Source organism: Equus caballus, chromosome 18 (assembly GCF_041296265.1).
Source record: "Equus caballus isolate H_3958 breed thoroughbred chromosome 18, TB-T2T, whole genome shotgun sequence".
Lineage (NCBI taxonomy): Eukaryota > Metazoa > Chordata > Mammalia > Perissodactyla > Equidae > Equus > Equus caballus.
In genome coordinates this window covers 20,344,938-20,360,107 of record NC_091701.1, presented here as the reverse complement: position 1 = coordinate 20,360,107, position 15,170 = coordinate 20,344,938, and the positions used below count along the sequence as shown (strand labels likewise).

General features: G+C 37.5%; 1 protein-coding gene across 4 annotated transcripts in view; it reads right to left on the bottom strand.

Annotated features, from left to right (window-relative positions):
* Positions 1–1,398: 1,398 nt before the first annotated feature.
* Positions 1,399–15,170, bottom strand: part of UBXN4 (UBX domain protein 4) — a 35,275-nt gene continuing 21,503 nt past the window's right edge. For all 4 annotated transcript variants that reach the window (XM_070240783.1, XM_070240781.1, XM_070240784.1 and 1 more), the window contains exons 7-13: positions 12,162–12,216; positions 10,664–10,828; positions 9,816–9,943; positions 7,281–7,383; positions 5,372–5,503; positions 4,405–4,607; positions 1,399–2,059 (exon numbers count right to left, since the gene is read on the bottom strand). In XM_070240783.1, coding sequence (XP_070096884.1) covers positions 1,921–2,059; positions 4,405–4,607; positions 5,372–5,503; positions 7,281–7,383; positions 9,816–9,943; positions 10,664–10,828; positions 12,162–12,216 — 925 coding nt within the window. In that variant the 3' untranslated portion in view covers positions 1,399–1,920. The remainder of the gene's footprint in view (positions 2,060–4,404; positions 4,608–5,371; positions 5,504–7,280; positions 7,384–9,815; positions 9,944–10,663; positions 10,829–12,161; positions 12,217–15,170) is intronic.

Here is a 15,170-nt window from a genome sequence, read left to right as displayed (position 1 = left end):
CATCATGGCTTCCCAAATGGTGCCATGTCTGCACCCGGGATCTGAACCGGAGAACCCCGGGCCGCTGAAGCGGAACGTGTAAACTTAACCACTGCGCCACCAGGCCGGCCCCTATTGCTGTATTTTTAAAGATGACAAACATTTACTTAAATAGGATGCTTTGCTGGAGATTCTTCTTTTTCTAACTCACTTTTGAAATTATAGAAGGAATATGATCATTGCAGAAAACTGGGAAAACATGTAAGGGTGCAAAAAAGAGAACTAAAGCCACACACCACCACTCTCACACTGTGAACGTTTGGTGCGTTTTCTTTGCATTACATTAATACATAGTACTATCTATATATAAAATGTGTTTACAAAGCTGAGATCATACTGTACCTACAGCTCTGTATCCTGTTCTTCACCCCCAACACACAGTAGGTACTCAATAAATATGTTAAGTTGAATTGCTGAATTAGTGTTGTACCATTTCTTCTCATCAAAAGTTAATTATTTCTACAGAAGGCATTTAGTTGGTTTCTAGTTCTTAAGTAAAATAAACAAAACTTAATTAATATGTTTATACCTAAACTTTGTCTGCATTTATGATCATTTCTTAGAAAAAATTATCGGATCAAAGAGTATGAAATATTTAAGATTTCTGATAATATTTTTCAGAAAGATCATACCAGTTTTTCACTCCTAGCAACAGCGTAGCCTGTTTCCTTGCCAACGCTATTACCATTTTTAAAAGTCATTGTTACGTCAGGGGTAAAAAACAGAAAGTTTGCTCTGAGAAAATTTCTTCCTCCCATTAGAAAATAAAGTCGGAGTCCTTCTACATGTGTTCACTCAAGAGTGCTATCTTGCAACCAAAAAACAGAGTTAAAGGAGAAACTGTCAAGCTTACTCCCTTTTTCAAACATTATTGGTTTAGTGGTCTCCACTGCCAAAAATATATGGATAAAGTAGCATGTAAGTCAGATTAAGAATCTGTTTAAAATTCTTAATAACAAATGAGCAAATGGCATATCTTTATTGCATACTCCTTGTCCTGCACCACAGGTATTCTAGCTCTTTCAAGCACGATTATGGAGAGCAGAATTTCAGTACTAAGCTGAGAGAGAACTAGTTGTGGACTAGCAGCTGTGTTGCATCTGGTAAGAGCGAAGACCAAACAGGACGCAAAAAAAATGATGACTCGCTGACTTAGGAGAGACAGTAACACAGCGTCAATGTGTGTCAGAAAATTCCTTCCTTCAGTGATGGTTAAGGTAAGGTAGTCAGCGACTTTCCTGAGACAGCTCCAGGGCAGTAGTGGAGGAAACTATCAGAGACACATAACCTCAACAGAGCCCTGTGCAACAAAAAGATGCTAGGATAACACAACTTAAAGCAAAAATAAGATCATTCCGATTTTTGGAAAAGATTTTTTATTCAGTGTTTAAGATTAAAAACTACAAGATTTTGCTTGCAGCTGATGAGCAAAAAGAGAAAAGTTAAACATAAATTGTCATCTGATTGGCTAGTTAAAATGCTCTGACTCAGAGTCCAATTACTCAGTGACAGACCAGTTACTCTGTGTGGGCTTAAGAGTTCTGGAGCAAAATCGCTCTAAACAGAACATATGATCTGAAAGCAAAGGGCTAAGGGGTACATGAAACACTAAGTAAGAAAGCTGACAAAGGAAGGTTGTGGCGGACCTTTTGATTCTTTTAGGCTTCTAGCAGTGGGTTACCATAGGCAAAGACCTACCAGCCAGTTATTTTATCTCTTGACTTGTCTGAGTTAAACAACTTTAACCCACTAAGCAGGAATAAAGAGATGTTCTATAGATCAGTTAGAAAACATTAAAGCAGTCCCACCTCTCCAGTAGAATTTTAGTTGAATTAAATCATAAGAGAAACAATAATTATTGCACATATTGTACTTGTCACACTACATCTGTTGAGTAGAATTTCCATTCCAAGTGTTGTTTTCATCTTCACCATCATCTTGAGTCCTCAATCTATATATCTTCCCCTCCTTTTTAAAGTCTTCCCCCCTTTTCTCCAGCACTCTTTTTCTGACTGGTTCCCTGATATAACAAAAAAGGGAGAAAAGAGAAGGCAATATAAAATGAAGATAGCAGTAATACAAAGCTGTTTCTTTTAAACTTCTACTGATATAGGCAACTATATTTTAAGCAAAGTCCACAGGAGACAATTAAATCTATTAATACAGTACTAGACTTATACGTCTTTGGCAGTTTAACTTCATCTGTTTTCCAAGCAAAACCAGCCAAATCATATTTTCCATTTCAATGTATTTCTTGATGACTTACTAAGTTTTAGAAGAGTGGGACCATCTGCCAACTAATCTTTCCTATCTTATTTATGCAAGCTGATATATTTACTGAAACATGTACAACCTACACAGCACCCTAGAGGCTATTCAAAGCTCCATTCATAGCCTAACTTACAGAAATGGTCAATTAGCAATTTTCAATCCTTTCATAATCTTTAAGAAAGATTTATTTATATATAAACAATTAATAACAAATAGAACATCTTCGTCTACGGGAAGGAAAAGGGGTGAAATTTAAGTTAATACATTTTCCAACACTAGGGGGAGGAGAGAGAGGAAAAAAAACCAGAAAACTAACAGTGGAACACAAAGCTTCGACCTTCCAGATACACATTCATCCCATCCTTTGCCCCAACCCAAGACCTCTTCCTTTACTTGAAAAAGTTTTAAAAACCCACACAGCAAGCTATGCTATATTATAGCAATTCAGGATTAAACACTTCCACCCATTGCTCAGTAAGAGTTCTAAAATTCAGCACTAAAGAGGCCTAATTTATATGCTATTCTAAGACTAGAGAATTTCCCTTTGTCCCCACTTGAGTAATGTACTAAACGCATAATTGGTCCTCCTGACTAATAGTTAAGAAAAAAATCAGGATAAAGGCTAAATCAGCCCAATCACAATATTTACACAACTCTTCATCTAGAGAATCAACAGGAGACAAGACTACGGATCTCCTTACTGATGAAAGACAGAGGCAAGGATTTTCATTATTTATCACATAGGATTGATATGAGGATTTGCTATAATGCCTATTAACAGCCCATTAGAGTTTTTAACAGTATATATTATAATAAATTGTGGTATTATTTAATTATTAGAAAGGGGAATAGAGGCTGGCCCAGTGGTGCAGCGGTTAAGTGCGCACATTCCGCTTCAGGGGCCTGGAGTTCACCAGTTCAGATCCTGGGTGCGGACATGGCACTGCTTGGCACGCCATGCTGTGGTAGGCGTCCCACATATAAAGTAGAGGAAGACTGGCATGGATGTTAGCTCAGAGCCAGTCTTCCTCAGCAAAAAGAGGAAGATTGGCAGCAGTTAGCTCAGGGCTAATCTTCCTCAAAAAAAAAAAAAAAACAAAAACAAAAAAGAAAGGGGTATAATCTCACCTTCTAGGAAAATACTTCCTGTTAACCTGTTTCAAATATGCAGAATCTTAACAGAGGTATGAGCTAAAATCATTAGTGTTGTCTATTAGTATTACCATTCTAACCTTGGCCATCTGCAATAAAAGGCCTCTTGCTTAAAGGACTAGTCCAAAATAACTCTCTGAAAGAGGCACCATTTTCAAGTGAATATCCAATTTCCTTGGTTTGGTTCTTCTCTGAATGACCCAGAGAAGGTGGTCAGCCACCTGATCACAGAACCACCAGGGTTAAAATTATCTAGTGCAGGGGCTGGCCCCATGGCTGAGTGGTTAAGTTCGCGCGCTCCGCTTCGGCGGCCCAGGGTTTCGCCAGTTTGAATCCTGGGTGCAGACATGGCACCGCTCATCAAGCCATGCTGAGGCGGCATACCACATGCCATATCTAGAAGGACCCACAACTAAGAATACACAACTATGTACCAGGGGGCTTTGGGAGAAAAAGGAAAAATGAAATCTTTAAAAAAAAAAAATTGGTGAATGCTGTTAAATGATACCTCACTAAAGCTGCCTTTAAAAAAAAATATATTATCTAGTGCACAATGATCCCTCTAAAGAAATTATGCAAGGTGACTGTGAGAAATTAATGGAATGAAATATCTTTTCAGACAAAACATGGCTAGCAAGAAAGATATTACTATTTAGACCTGAAAAAAAAACTACCTTACAGTTACAGGATAAAGAGAATACAATAAATGAAATAAGAGCAACAGAGGTGAAGTTGCTTTCCACAGAACAGCTTTTAGAAAGACGGCTGAGAATACTCAGGTAGTGAGCTTCCCAGGAGAGATGATATAATAAAGCTTCAGAACATTTGGGGTTTGTCCCTTATACAGAAAGAAGGCAAGGTGTCCATAACAAAATTTTTCATTTTGAATAAGGTATTGGGTGTTACCAACATATTTTGCGAATGGGGAAAACAGACAGATACCTTTTTTCTGAGTTACTAGACGATCCAAGGTTTGAAGGTTCTAATGCTGCTGCTCTCACTGAGGTCTGTGCAGGAGGAGGACTACTAAACAAGAAGTTGCTAATCAGTCTCCAGATGGCAAGGAATGGGTAAAGCACCGTCCCCAACAACGTCCAAAAGTCTCCACTGGAAGAATGTACCATGGATGCAGTTGGTCTTCCTGCCTGAAAATTAAGAAATAAACCAAGATAAAGACTACATCAGCCCAGTCACATCACACTCAAGGTATCTTTTATCTGGACAAGAAAGTCCTAGTGATTTAGTTTACTGCACAAAGGTAAAATTACCATCTTTTGCTGTTTTACAAGTGTTTATAAACTTCTGGGAACTCCTGGAGCTGTTTTTTAAAGGAGTAATCACAACATAGAAATTAGAAAGTAGTTCTCAGTGAAATGAATCAATATTTTTAAGACAACTAAACTTGTGTAATGCAATTAACAACTTTAATAAGAAAAGTAGGGGCCGGCCCCGTGGCCAAGTGGTTAAGTTCACGCGCTCTGCTTCGATGGCCCAGGGTTTCGCTGGTTCGGATCCTGGGCGCAGACATGGCACCACTCATCAGGCCATGCTGAGGTGGCGTCCCATATGCCACAACTAGAGGGACCCACAATTAAAAATATAAAACTACGTAGTGGGGAGCTTTGGGAAGAAAAAGGAAAAATAAAATCTTAAAAAAAAAAAAGTTTTTCTTGATGATTAAAAAAAAGGGAAAGGCTTCAAACCTCAGGGAATCCCATTAATCCTGATTATTGGAAGGCTAACTGTTGTAGGTGTGGGGCTCTGGTTTACAGCAGGGAGATCCACACTAACCAAGATACAGAAGACGCAGGTACACCTTTCACCTTCTCTTCTGCTCATTACAAGAAACGACTAAGAGTAGAACAAACAGGACTGTAAGAATAGAAACAATTTATATGTCTATACATACTGGCAACAGTACCACTGAAGCACTTGGGGCAAGTTCCAAATCCAGTAACTTCTTTTTATAATCTTCTTTGGTAAATTCCCTCCTGGGAAACATGGTTGCTAATGAAAAATTACCGTAAGTGTTGCCAACAGTCTGTAACATAAGAATAAGTTTTAAAACCTTACAAAGGTGCCTTTTAAAAATTAGGTATTACATATTCATATGCATCCAAAATGACCACTTTAATTAAAATTGCCTTGATTTTAAAAGTTCATTTAAATGTAAACTCAAAAACATTTATAAAACTTTGTGCTTCAAAGAGTAGCTGAAAACTATCAAATCCAAACAGTATTTAAAAGCTTTTATAACTCAAGAATGACCACAAAATAACAAGAATATAGTTCCTAAAAACATACAAATAAACTCAATGAAAAGGAACAAGTATATATCTCTTTTAAGTATGGCTGCAGTTTGCCGTTAGTTTTCACTATCCTCTGGCAAACTTACATTAATATTACACAAATACACATTTGGATTATAGGTATTCCCTATTAAAAATCTGGAATAGAAAAAAAAAATCTGGAATAGATCGGAATTTCCCTCATATATATATGTAACATCAGGAGTTTTTGCCTCCTCTTTGACTCAAAGAAGAAATGGTTCATAATGAACCCACACTATACATATAATCCCAGATCCAGGAACTTACATTTAGCAGCATCACAATTTGTCACCTATACTTGTAAAATCTTAGACAACTGTTTATTTTTCCCTAGAAGATTCCAAAGAAAGAAAGTAACACTTTTGTCCTTTGTAAATTTTTACAGTAGGTATACATACCTCTCACTGTTCTCACTCTAACATAGGACATACAAAAATACAAAATTAGGTCATTGTACTGAGGTGAAGTTCTAACATGACTGATGCAATTAAAGATCTCTCTCTCTCTCTTTTTTTTTTTTCATTTCCTCATGTGGCTCCCTCTTCAATGACCTGTGGCAGAAGCAATGAGACTCAGGCCAGGGGTACCCTCTTTGGGGAGGCCCAAGATGGAGCTCCAAGTTAAAAGAAGAATGAAAGAGGCTCTTTGGGGTTGGTTCTACTTTAAAGCTTAGGTAGAAAGAGTTCTTAAAGTAAGTTTTTATATTGTCCAGCCCAGCTCACAAGTGGAGGAAGGGAGACAGCTTTCGAGGTATCCTTCCTTTGCGACCCATAAGTGAGGTAGCGGGCTGAATGCAGAGAAGAGGCCCAGTGAAAAGATCTGAACACTAATTTTAACCTTCAAGTGATACAGGATAAATACTAGTACATACATGTAATGAGTCTAGACCCTAAAGGACATTTGATGCCTAGAATCCATTTTGAATAAGGAACCAATCAAAGAATCAAAACTAACTGGAGATTACTCCTATCTTATTTTCTAAGATACCAAATTTCACACCCATTCAGATTCTGAGTAAGGTCATGTTCTGGAAGTAAATTCCTGAAGAAGATACTTGTTGCCAAATAAAGATTATTGACCTTTAGGCTTGACCAACTGGCAGATGGTGGGAAAATGACCAGCAGAAAATGTGACAAGAGAGGATCAAGAAAAACTGTGTCCTTTTACAGGGGACAACTCCCTCAGATTAGATCTTTAGATAAATCACTTGTTTTTCACTCCTCCACTTGAGTGTACTAAGCAGTGAGAAAAGTTTCCAGAGCTACTGTACAGATCAGCAAATTCCTGTTTTTGCACAAGCAGATATGCTGTTCCCATATGGCACTACCACATGATGGAAGCTAAACAACACCCCAGAGGTGTGTTTGCCTCACTCTTGAGGATACGTCACGACCTTCACCTTCTGCAAATTCCGCTTGGAAATTTTCCCTTCCCACATTTTAATAACCTACTCATCTACCTTTACTACAACTCAAGACACAAATTTACCTGTGCAGCAAACTGCCTTGCTTCTTCTAGAGGAGCATCAGAAGGGAACTGATTTGTAAAGGAAGAACCATCAGGAAGACGGAATTGAATTCTTGCAACAGTGCTGTGAAAAAAAGAAAATTAAAGTCAGCATCTTTACCTCTAAATAGTCTCAAAGAATATCATTAAAAGTTAGAGAAAATGGAAGCAGGTTTTTTTCACAATGTTGGATCTTTTCATTTATTATTTTTTAATAATAGCTTTATTGAGATAAAATTCAGCCTTTTACAATTCAGTGGTTTTCCAAATAGAGTTGTACAACTATCACCACTATCTAATTCCAGAACATTTTCATCACTCCAAACCCATTAGCAGTTACTCCCCATTCCTCCCTCACCTAGCCCCTGGCAACCACTTATCTTACGGTCTCTATAGATTTGTTTATTTAAGCCATTTCATATAATGGAATCATACAGTGTGTGACTTTTTGGTAACCGGCATCTTCCATGTGGCATTATGTTTTCAAGGTTCATCCATATGGTAGCATGTGGCAGTACTTCATTCTTTTTATTGCTGAATATTCCACTGTATGGGAAATACTATATTTTGTTTGTCCATTCTTCACTTGATGGGCATTTGGGTTATCACTACATTTTAGCTATTATGAAGTATGCTGCTATAAATATTCACGTACAGGTTTTTGTGTGGACATATGTTTTCAATTCTCTTGGATATATGCTAAGTGTAGAGTTGCTGGATTATATGGTAACTCCATGTTTAACATTTTGAGAAACTGCTAAGTTGTTTTCCCATAGCAGCTGCACCATTTTATAATCCTATTCACAATGTAGAAAGGTTCTAAACTCTCACATCCTTGCCAAGACTTGTCTCTTTAAATTTAGGCATCCTAAAGGGTATGAAATAGTATCTCACTGTGGTTTTGATTTGATTCCCTAATGGCTAGTGAGGTTGAGCATCTTTTCACATGCTTATTGGCCATTTGTATGTCCTCTCTGGAGAAACAGCTATTCAAATCCCTTCCCCATATTTAAACTAGGTTGTTAGCTTTTTATTGGTGAGTTGTTTAAAATTCCTTTCTATAACCTAGACACAAGTCCTTTATCAAATACACAGTGTACAAATGTTTTCTCCAATTCTATGGGCTGTCTTTTCACTTTCTTGATGAAATCCTTTGAAGCACAAAAGTTCTTAATTTTGATCAAGTACAACTTATCTATTGCTTTCTTTTGTCGCTTGTGCTTTTGGGGTCATATCTAAGAATCCATTGCCCATTCCAAGATCACAAGATGTTCTCATTTGACTATTCTGGGTCCCTTTCATTTTCATATAATTTTAGCATCAGATTCCTGCAAAAATTTTGGCCAAAAAAAAACAGCTGGTATTTTGGTAGGGATTGTGTTGAATCTACAGATCAGTGTGGGGAGTACTGACATCTTAACAATATTAAGTCTTCCGATCTATGAACACAGATTGACTTTCCATGTATTTAGGGCTCCTTTAATTCATTTAACAATGTTCTCTAGTTTTCAGTGTACAAGTCTTATGCTTTTGTTAAATATATTCTTAAGTGTTTTATTACTTTTGGAAAATAGTTTCTAAAAAGTATTTTTTCTGATTACAAAAGTAACACTTGTTAATTTTATAATACGGAAAATACAGAAAAGTACAGAGAAGAAAATAAGTTATTAACCATAATCCAACTAATAGGATATACTGGAAAGCTGAATTTTTGTCTTTGCAACATATTTTTGTTTTGGGAACTGCCTTATCCCTGCTTCATGTCCTTCATTCTGATATGATTATCAATAACATTTCCCCCATCTCCTTCACCACAAGGGTGGGCAGGTCAACTACCCCAACCAGAGTCCATACGACTGAGCACCGTGATTGGTTTGGAGGTGGCCACATCACCCAAGCAGGGCCAATCAGAATTCTCCTCAGTGAATGATATGGGCTTTGAGAGAATGGATAGTCTTTCTTCTCTGGTATCAAGAGCTCAAGATCCTGAAGGTGCCAGGAGGCCCTGGGCTCTCCTGACACCATTTGAAGAGTTTCTCTGAGAATAAAGCTAAAACAGAAGAAACCAAGAGATTAAAAAAGAGAGAGAGGAAAAAGTCCTAATAATATCCTTTAGCTCCCCGGATCTAGGTATGCCTAACCAAAGACATCACTGGAACTACAAGTGCAAAGCCAATGGATTCCTTCTTTTGCTTAATCCTATTTGACCTGAAATTCTGACAACTAAAGAACCTGAATACACATGAGATAATCACTATAAGCATTATGTGGTAGGTGCTTTCTGTCTTTTGAAAAGAGATCTCTTGAGTCCTGTTTTAAAAGTCATTCATTTAGTACAGTTATACTGTACATTCACATTCAATGAGAATACCATTGGCAGCTGCCAAACTGGTCAATATGTCCTACTGAAAGTACTTATTATAGTCACAGCACACATTGGTGTTAAAAAGCAGCCCACAAACACTGTTCTGTTTAGCTGCCACATACACACAGATGGTTCAGCAGGAAATAAAATACCTTCTTTCTCTTGCGGAAGAGTCCCTCTTGACTTCCATTTCTGCTTGTTTGGCCAGCAAGGCAGCAGCTTTAGCAGCTTCTACTTCTTCCTTTGTCTTTGCAAAACGAGCAGCTCTCTCTGCACGGTCCTTTAAAAGAGTTGTTAGACACTAATTATCTCTCACTGCCAGAACGATCTATTCACACATTTCTAAACACAAATGCATGAAATTCCTTAAAGCCGTACAGGAACTTTATCACTATGGATCTGGTATTTTTCAGTTTTATCAACTATCTGGCATCAGAGCTGTTATTAAACAAACAAGGACTTGATTTTGGTCACTACTATATCTCCAGAGCCTAGAACAAGGTCTGGCACATGGACAATCAATAAATATTTGTTGAAAGAACAAATGAACAAACAACGGTAAGGTAGGCATCGTTTTCATATGCATTACAACTGCATAATTTTAAAAGCAATTATTGCAAAACATCCTAAGATTTACTTGATGTGTCTAAATTCTTTGAATGTCTCAAAACAGAATGCTTGTAACTAGAGGAGACTGCTAGGTAACCAACTCTTAACTTATTTTCTAGGGAATCTTTGAAAACTACTTTTCAACCACTGATAAAATTCATAACATGGTGAAAAATTACTTTGAAAAAATCATCTCCATCTTAATCCTATCTGTATTTTAATTCAATATACAATTTCTAGTAAAAGGAAGATGAGAATTGGTACTCTCTGAGTCACCAAAATCTACTATTTTTGTGTGCACTGTCCGGTAGTAAACCAAAACCATTGTGCATGGAAAAATAATTTCACAAATGTTCCAAATTCAAATATTAAAAATAAACTTAATACTCACCAACGCAATCTGCTGTTTTATACGCTCTCGAGCTGCCCTATCTTCTGCCTTTTCTCTGTTTCTTTCCTCTAACATTCTTTTTGTTAATTCTTCTTCTTGCTTTCTTTTATAATCCAACATCTCTTTTCCAGTTTTTCTCCTCTCAATTTCCTTCTTAATCTCTCTCTGAATTAAGGAGAAAGTAAGCTTTATGAGCCAAAAACAATTTAGTAATCTGCCCTAGATATTATTTTGTATGCAGGAAAAGCTGCTTGTAGGGTACAGCTAAAGAAAACAATTTCAGGGCTGGCGCCATGGCCGAGTGGTTAAGTTCTCGCACTCCGCTTCGGCGGCCCAGGGTTTCGCCAGTTTGAATCCTGGGCACGGACATGGCACCACTCGTCAGGCCATGCTGAGTAGGCATCCCACATGCCACAACTAGAAGGACCCACAACTAAAAATACACAACTATGTACTGAGAGGCTTTGGGGAGAAAAAGGAAAAATAAAATCTTTAAAAAAAGAAAAAAGAAGAAAGTAACTTCATAAAATGTAAGGGTCTAGTAGAATTTATTAACAACACGGATTAATGGTCAAATGTCTATCAACTTATAAATCTTTGCCAGTAGTTCTGTTAAGATTATGATGTGGTTGGGGCTGGCCCCGAGGTCAAGTGGTTAAGTTTGGGCGCTCCACTTTGGCGGCCTGGGGTTTCGCCAGTTCGGATCCTGGGCGTGGACATGGCACCGCTTGTCAGGCCACAATGAGGACCGTCCCACATGCCACAACTAGAAAGACCTACAACTAAAAAATATACAACTACATACTGGGGGGATTTGGGGAGAAAATGCAGGAGGGGAAAAAAAAAAGAATTTGGCAAAACTCAATGTAAGAATTCTGGGATAATTAATTGGCTATAAGATATTCACAATAAAGAATTTTGTATATTTTTAAAAAAAAGATTATGATGTGGTCAATGTAATTTCAACACAAGCAGAATTACAGGTCTTTGGTTTCTAAGGTGAATGTGCTCCCCCCACGAACAACAAGCCCATCATTTATCTGGCTTAAAGAAATGATAACCTTTCTATACTAGAACCCCAAAGAGATGATGCAGTTTAGGTGCACATGTTGAGAAAAATGAATGGTGCACTAGAATTCAGCAACACCAGAGGGAAAATTCAGCAAAACGTCTACAAATTTCTTTTTCACAAAAAGGAACTAAAAATGAGACCTGCATCAGACCAAACAATTTTAGTTCAAGTCCCTTTATCCTTAGTGTAAAGACTCATTGCAGAGGGAGAAAAGATGATCCAACTTCTTCCTAGCAACTTACAAAAAGAACACAAAAAAGTGCACACTCTGATCCTACTAGAGAAGACAGATAACTCGCCTCATCCCTCACTGTGCTGCAACACTGAGCCATAACCAGGAAGCCACCCTAGGTCTGCCAAAGTGAACAGGGAATCAACATGCCCTCACTTAATGGAAGAGTGAAACAATAGGTACATGAACTCTACCTGCTCTTCCTCTTTCCTTTTCTCTTCTCTCCTTTCTTCAAGTTTTTTGGTTAATCTGTATTTTAAAAGTTAAAAAAAAAATACATTAACGGAAACACATCATATTAATACAAATTACATTTATAAGATTTATTTAGCTAAAAACAACTGGGGAAATGTAGAAACAAACAAACAAAAAAGCTCCTAAAGGCAAAGCAACAGCTTACCTGCCTGGCCTCCAGCCCCCAGAGAAATCCATGGTGAGTTGGTGGGAGCCACCAGAAGCTCAGCTCCAGCTCTAGGAGCCTTACCTGCTACTTACCATTAGTTCCCTTTTTTCTCCCCTGATTTATCTCATATTGATTTAAAAATATACACATACATCTTCAAACAAATATAAATCAATGACTTACAAACGCTTTACCCCTTACATTGACATAAAAAGCAATATGGCATAAAATTATTAAAAATAAAAGCAAAAAACTGTAGACAAGCATTTATAAAAACTAATAATACCAAAATTTATTTCCAACTGTAAGAACTTCATCATTTAAAAACTAATGATTCTGAAAGGAGATAGTGGTAATGGTTGCACAACCTTGTGAACATATTAAAACCCACAGAATTGTATGCTTTGAATTTTATGGTATGTGAATTATATCTCAATTTTAAAAACTTAATGGCACTTTGAGACGGATTTGGGTTACACAGCTATATGTATTTGCTAAAACTCAGCTGAACAACTTGTGCCAGAAATCAAGGGAGTACTCGAAGAATGATGGGGACGTATGTCAAAATGACAAAATATCCAGCATAATGAGGATTCTACCAGGCAAATTTGGGGCAATCTGTGTACCAAAAAGAATCATAAAAGAAATGAATTGTAATACATTAGAGAAATAAAAGGATCCATGAAACGTCTTACTGCTGAAGGGAGTTATAAATTGGTATAATCACATTGGAAAACTGTTTGGCCAGTATCTATGACCCAGAAATTGCCACTCTACAAACATGCCCAAAGATGTGTTCACTAAGACAAGTACAAGAATGTTCAGAGCAGCCCTATTTCTAACAGCTCCAAACTGAAAACAACTGAAATATCCATCAACAGCAGAATGGATAAACAAACCACGGTGAAGTCAAATAAGAGCACACTATACACAGCAATGAGAGAGCAACGATTACTGACACACGCAACAACACAGGAGAGCCTCACCAATACAAGGCTGAGCAAAGGCTACACGTGGTATGATTCCATTATGAAGTTCACAAACAGGCAAAACTCATCTATGGTGTTAAGATTCAAGATAGTGGTTATCTGTGGGAGGGAAGCAGTAATGAAGAAAGGGGCACTAGGCCCCCATGGCATGTAGTACACTGGTAATTTTCTATTTCTTGATCTGGGTGCTGGTGTCCAATAAGAAGTTTACTGAGAAAAACGGGGGATAGAAAGCAGGAGGAGGTAGAGCAAAGCACTTCTCTACAGAAGAATGCTAGCTAATAAATGAAGGAGGAACAGAATTAGGGGGAAAAAATCACCATTTTTAGCTACCATGAAATAACTGATCCAAGCAAAAATCAATGGGTGCCAAAGCCACTGAGTCAAAGTTTTTGAGGAGCAGCATATTCACTGTTTCAAAGAATCACCCCATAGATAACTCATTAATTAGGGAAAAGGGTATCTTTATAATGGAGAAATCTAACAGATACAGTCCTAACCAATGATTAAACTTATCACCAATAATGCAGATATCTGACATTAGTTACCTCCTGTGAGTAATGGGAAGGACAAAAGACTACCTAGGAAATATTCTCATCAAAGTTTAAACTAAATCTAGAATGATGGAACAGGGACCAGACCAAGAAACATTCTAGAAACAACTAGCCTAGACTCTTAAAAAATGTCCAAGTCATGAAAAATGAAAACAAAGACAAAAAAGAAACAAAAGAAATATTTTGGATTAAAAGAGACTAAAGTAGGGGCCAGCCCGGTGGCGCAGCGGTTAAGTGCACACGTTGCGCTTCAGCGGCCTGGGGTTCGCCGGTTCGGATCCCAGGTGCGGACATGGCACCGCTTGGCACGCCATGCTGTGGTAGGCATCCCACATATAAAGTAGGGGAAGATGGGCATGGATGTTAACTCAGGGCCAGTCTTCCTCAGCGAAAAGAGGAGGATTGGCAGCAGTTAGCTCTGGGCTAATCGTCCTCAAATAAATAAATAAATAAAAGGGAAATTAAAATAAATAAATAAATAAATAAATAAAAGAGACTAAAGTAAATTTGATGAATGATCCTTGACTGGATCCTGAATCAGGGAAAAAAGTTATAAAAGACATTATTAGGATAATTGGGGAAATCTGAATATGATCACATATTAGATAATCTTACTATATTTATAATTTCTCAAGTGTGATAATACTGTTGTACTGATATCTGAAAATGGCTTTATTCTTTAATTATATTCCACTTGTAGAATTCTCTTCTGAGAAAAACAGATGCAATTTTGTTCTAATCTGGTTGAAAAGTCCACTGCATCTTACTCAGTGACAAATCAACTGTTTTATCACTTTCGAATCCGGGACTCTACTGGTCTTTTATTGGCCTGAGGGATGGGGCTGGGCATGGGTCAGTGGGCACATACCCCCAGGCCCCAATCGAAGCTGGAGCCCCTGCTCAGAGCAGACAGAACCTCAGCCAATGTTTTTATTATCAGGAGATACACACTCAAGTATTTAGGGGGAAATGAAATGATGCCTGCAACTTCAAATGAATCAGCAAACAAAAGTGTAAGTCATTATACCATTCTTTCAAGTTTTTGAGGCTCGCAACCTTTCCAGATAAAAGGCTGGAATTGTTGGTAATACACCTTATCTTTCCCAGATAATTCTGGCAATTTTTAAACATAATGATATAAACAAAATAATCCATTCTAACTACCAGATAGATCTTTTCACGTGAATCACTAAAAGATTCATATTTTACATCTTTCAGCTTTAAGAACAAAACACTATATATATTTCAATTAGTGCT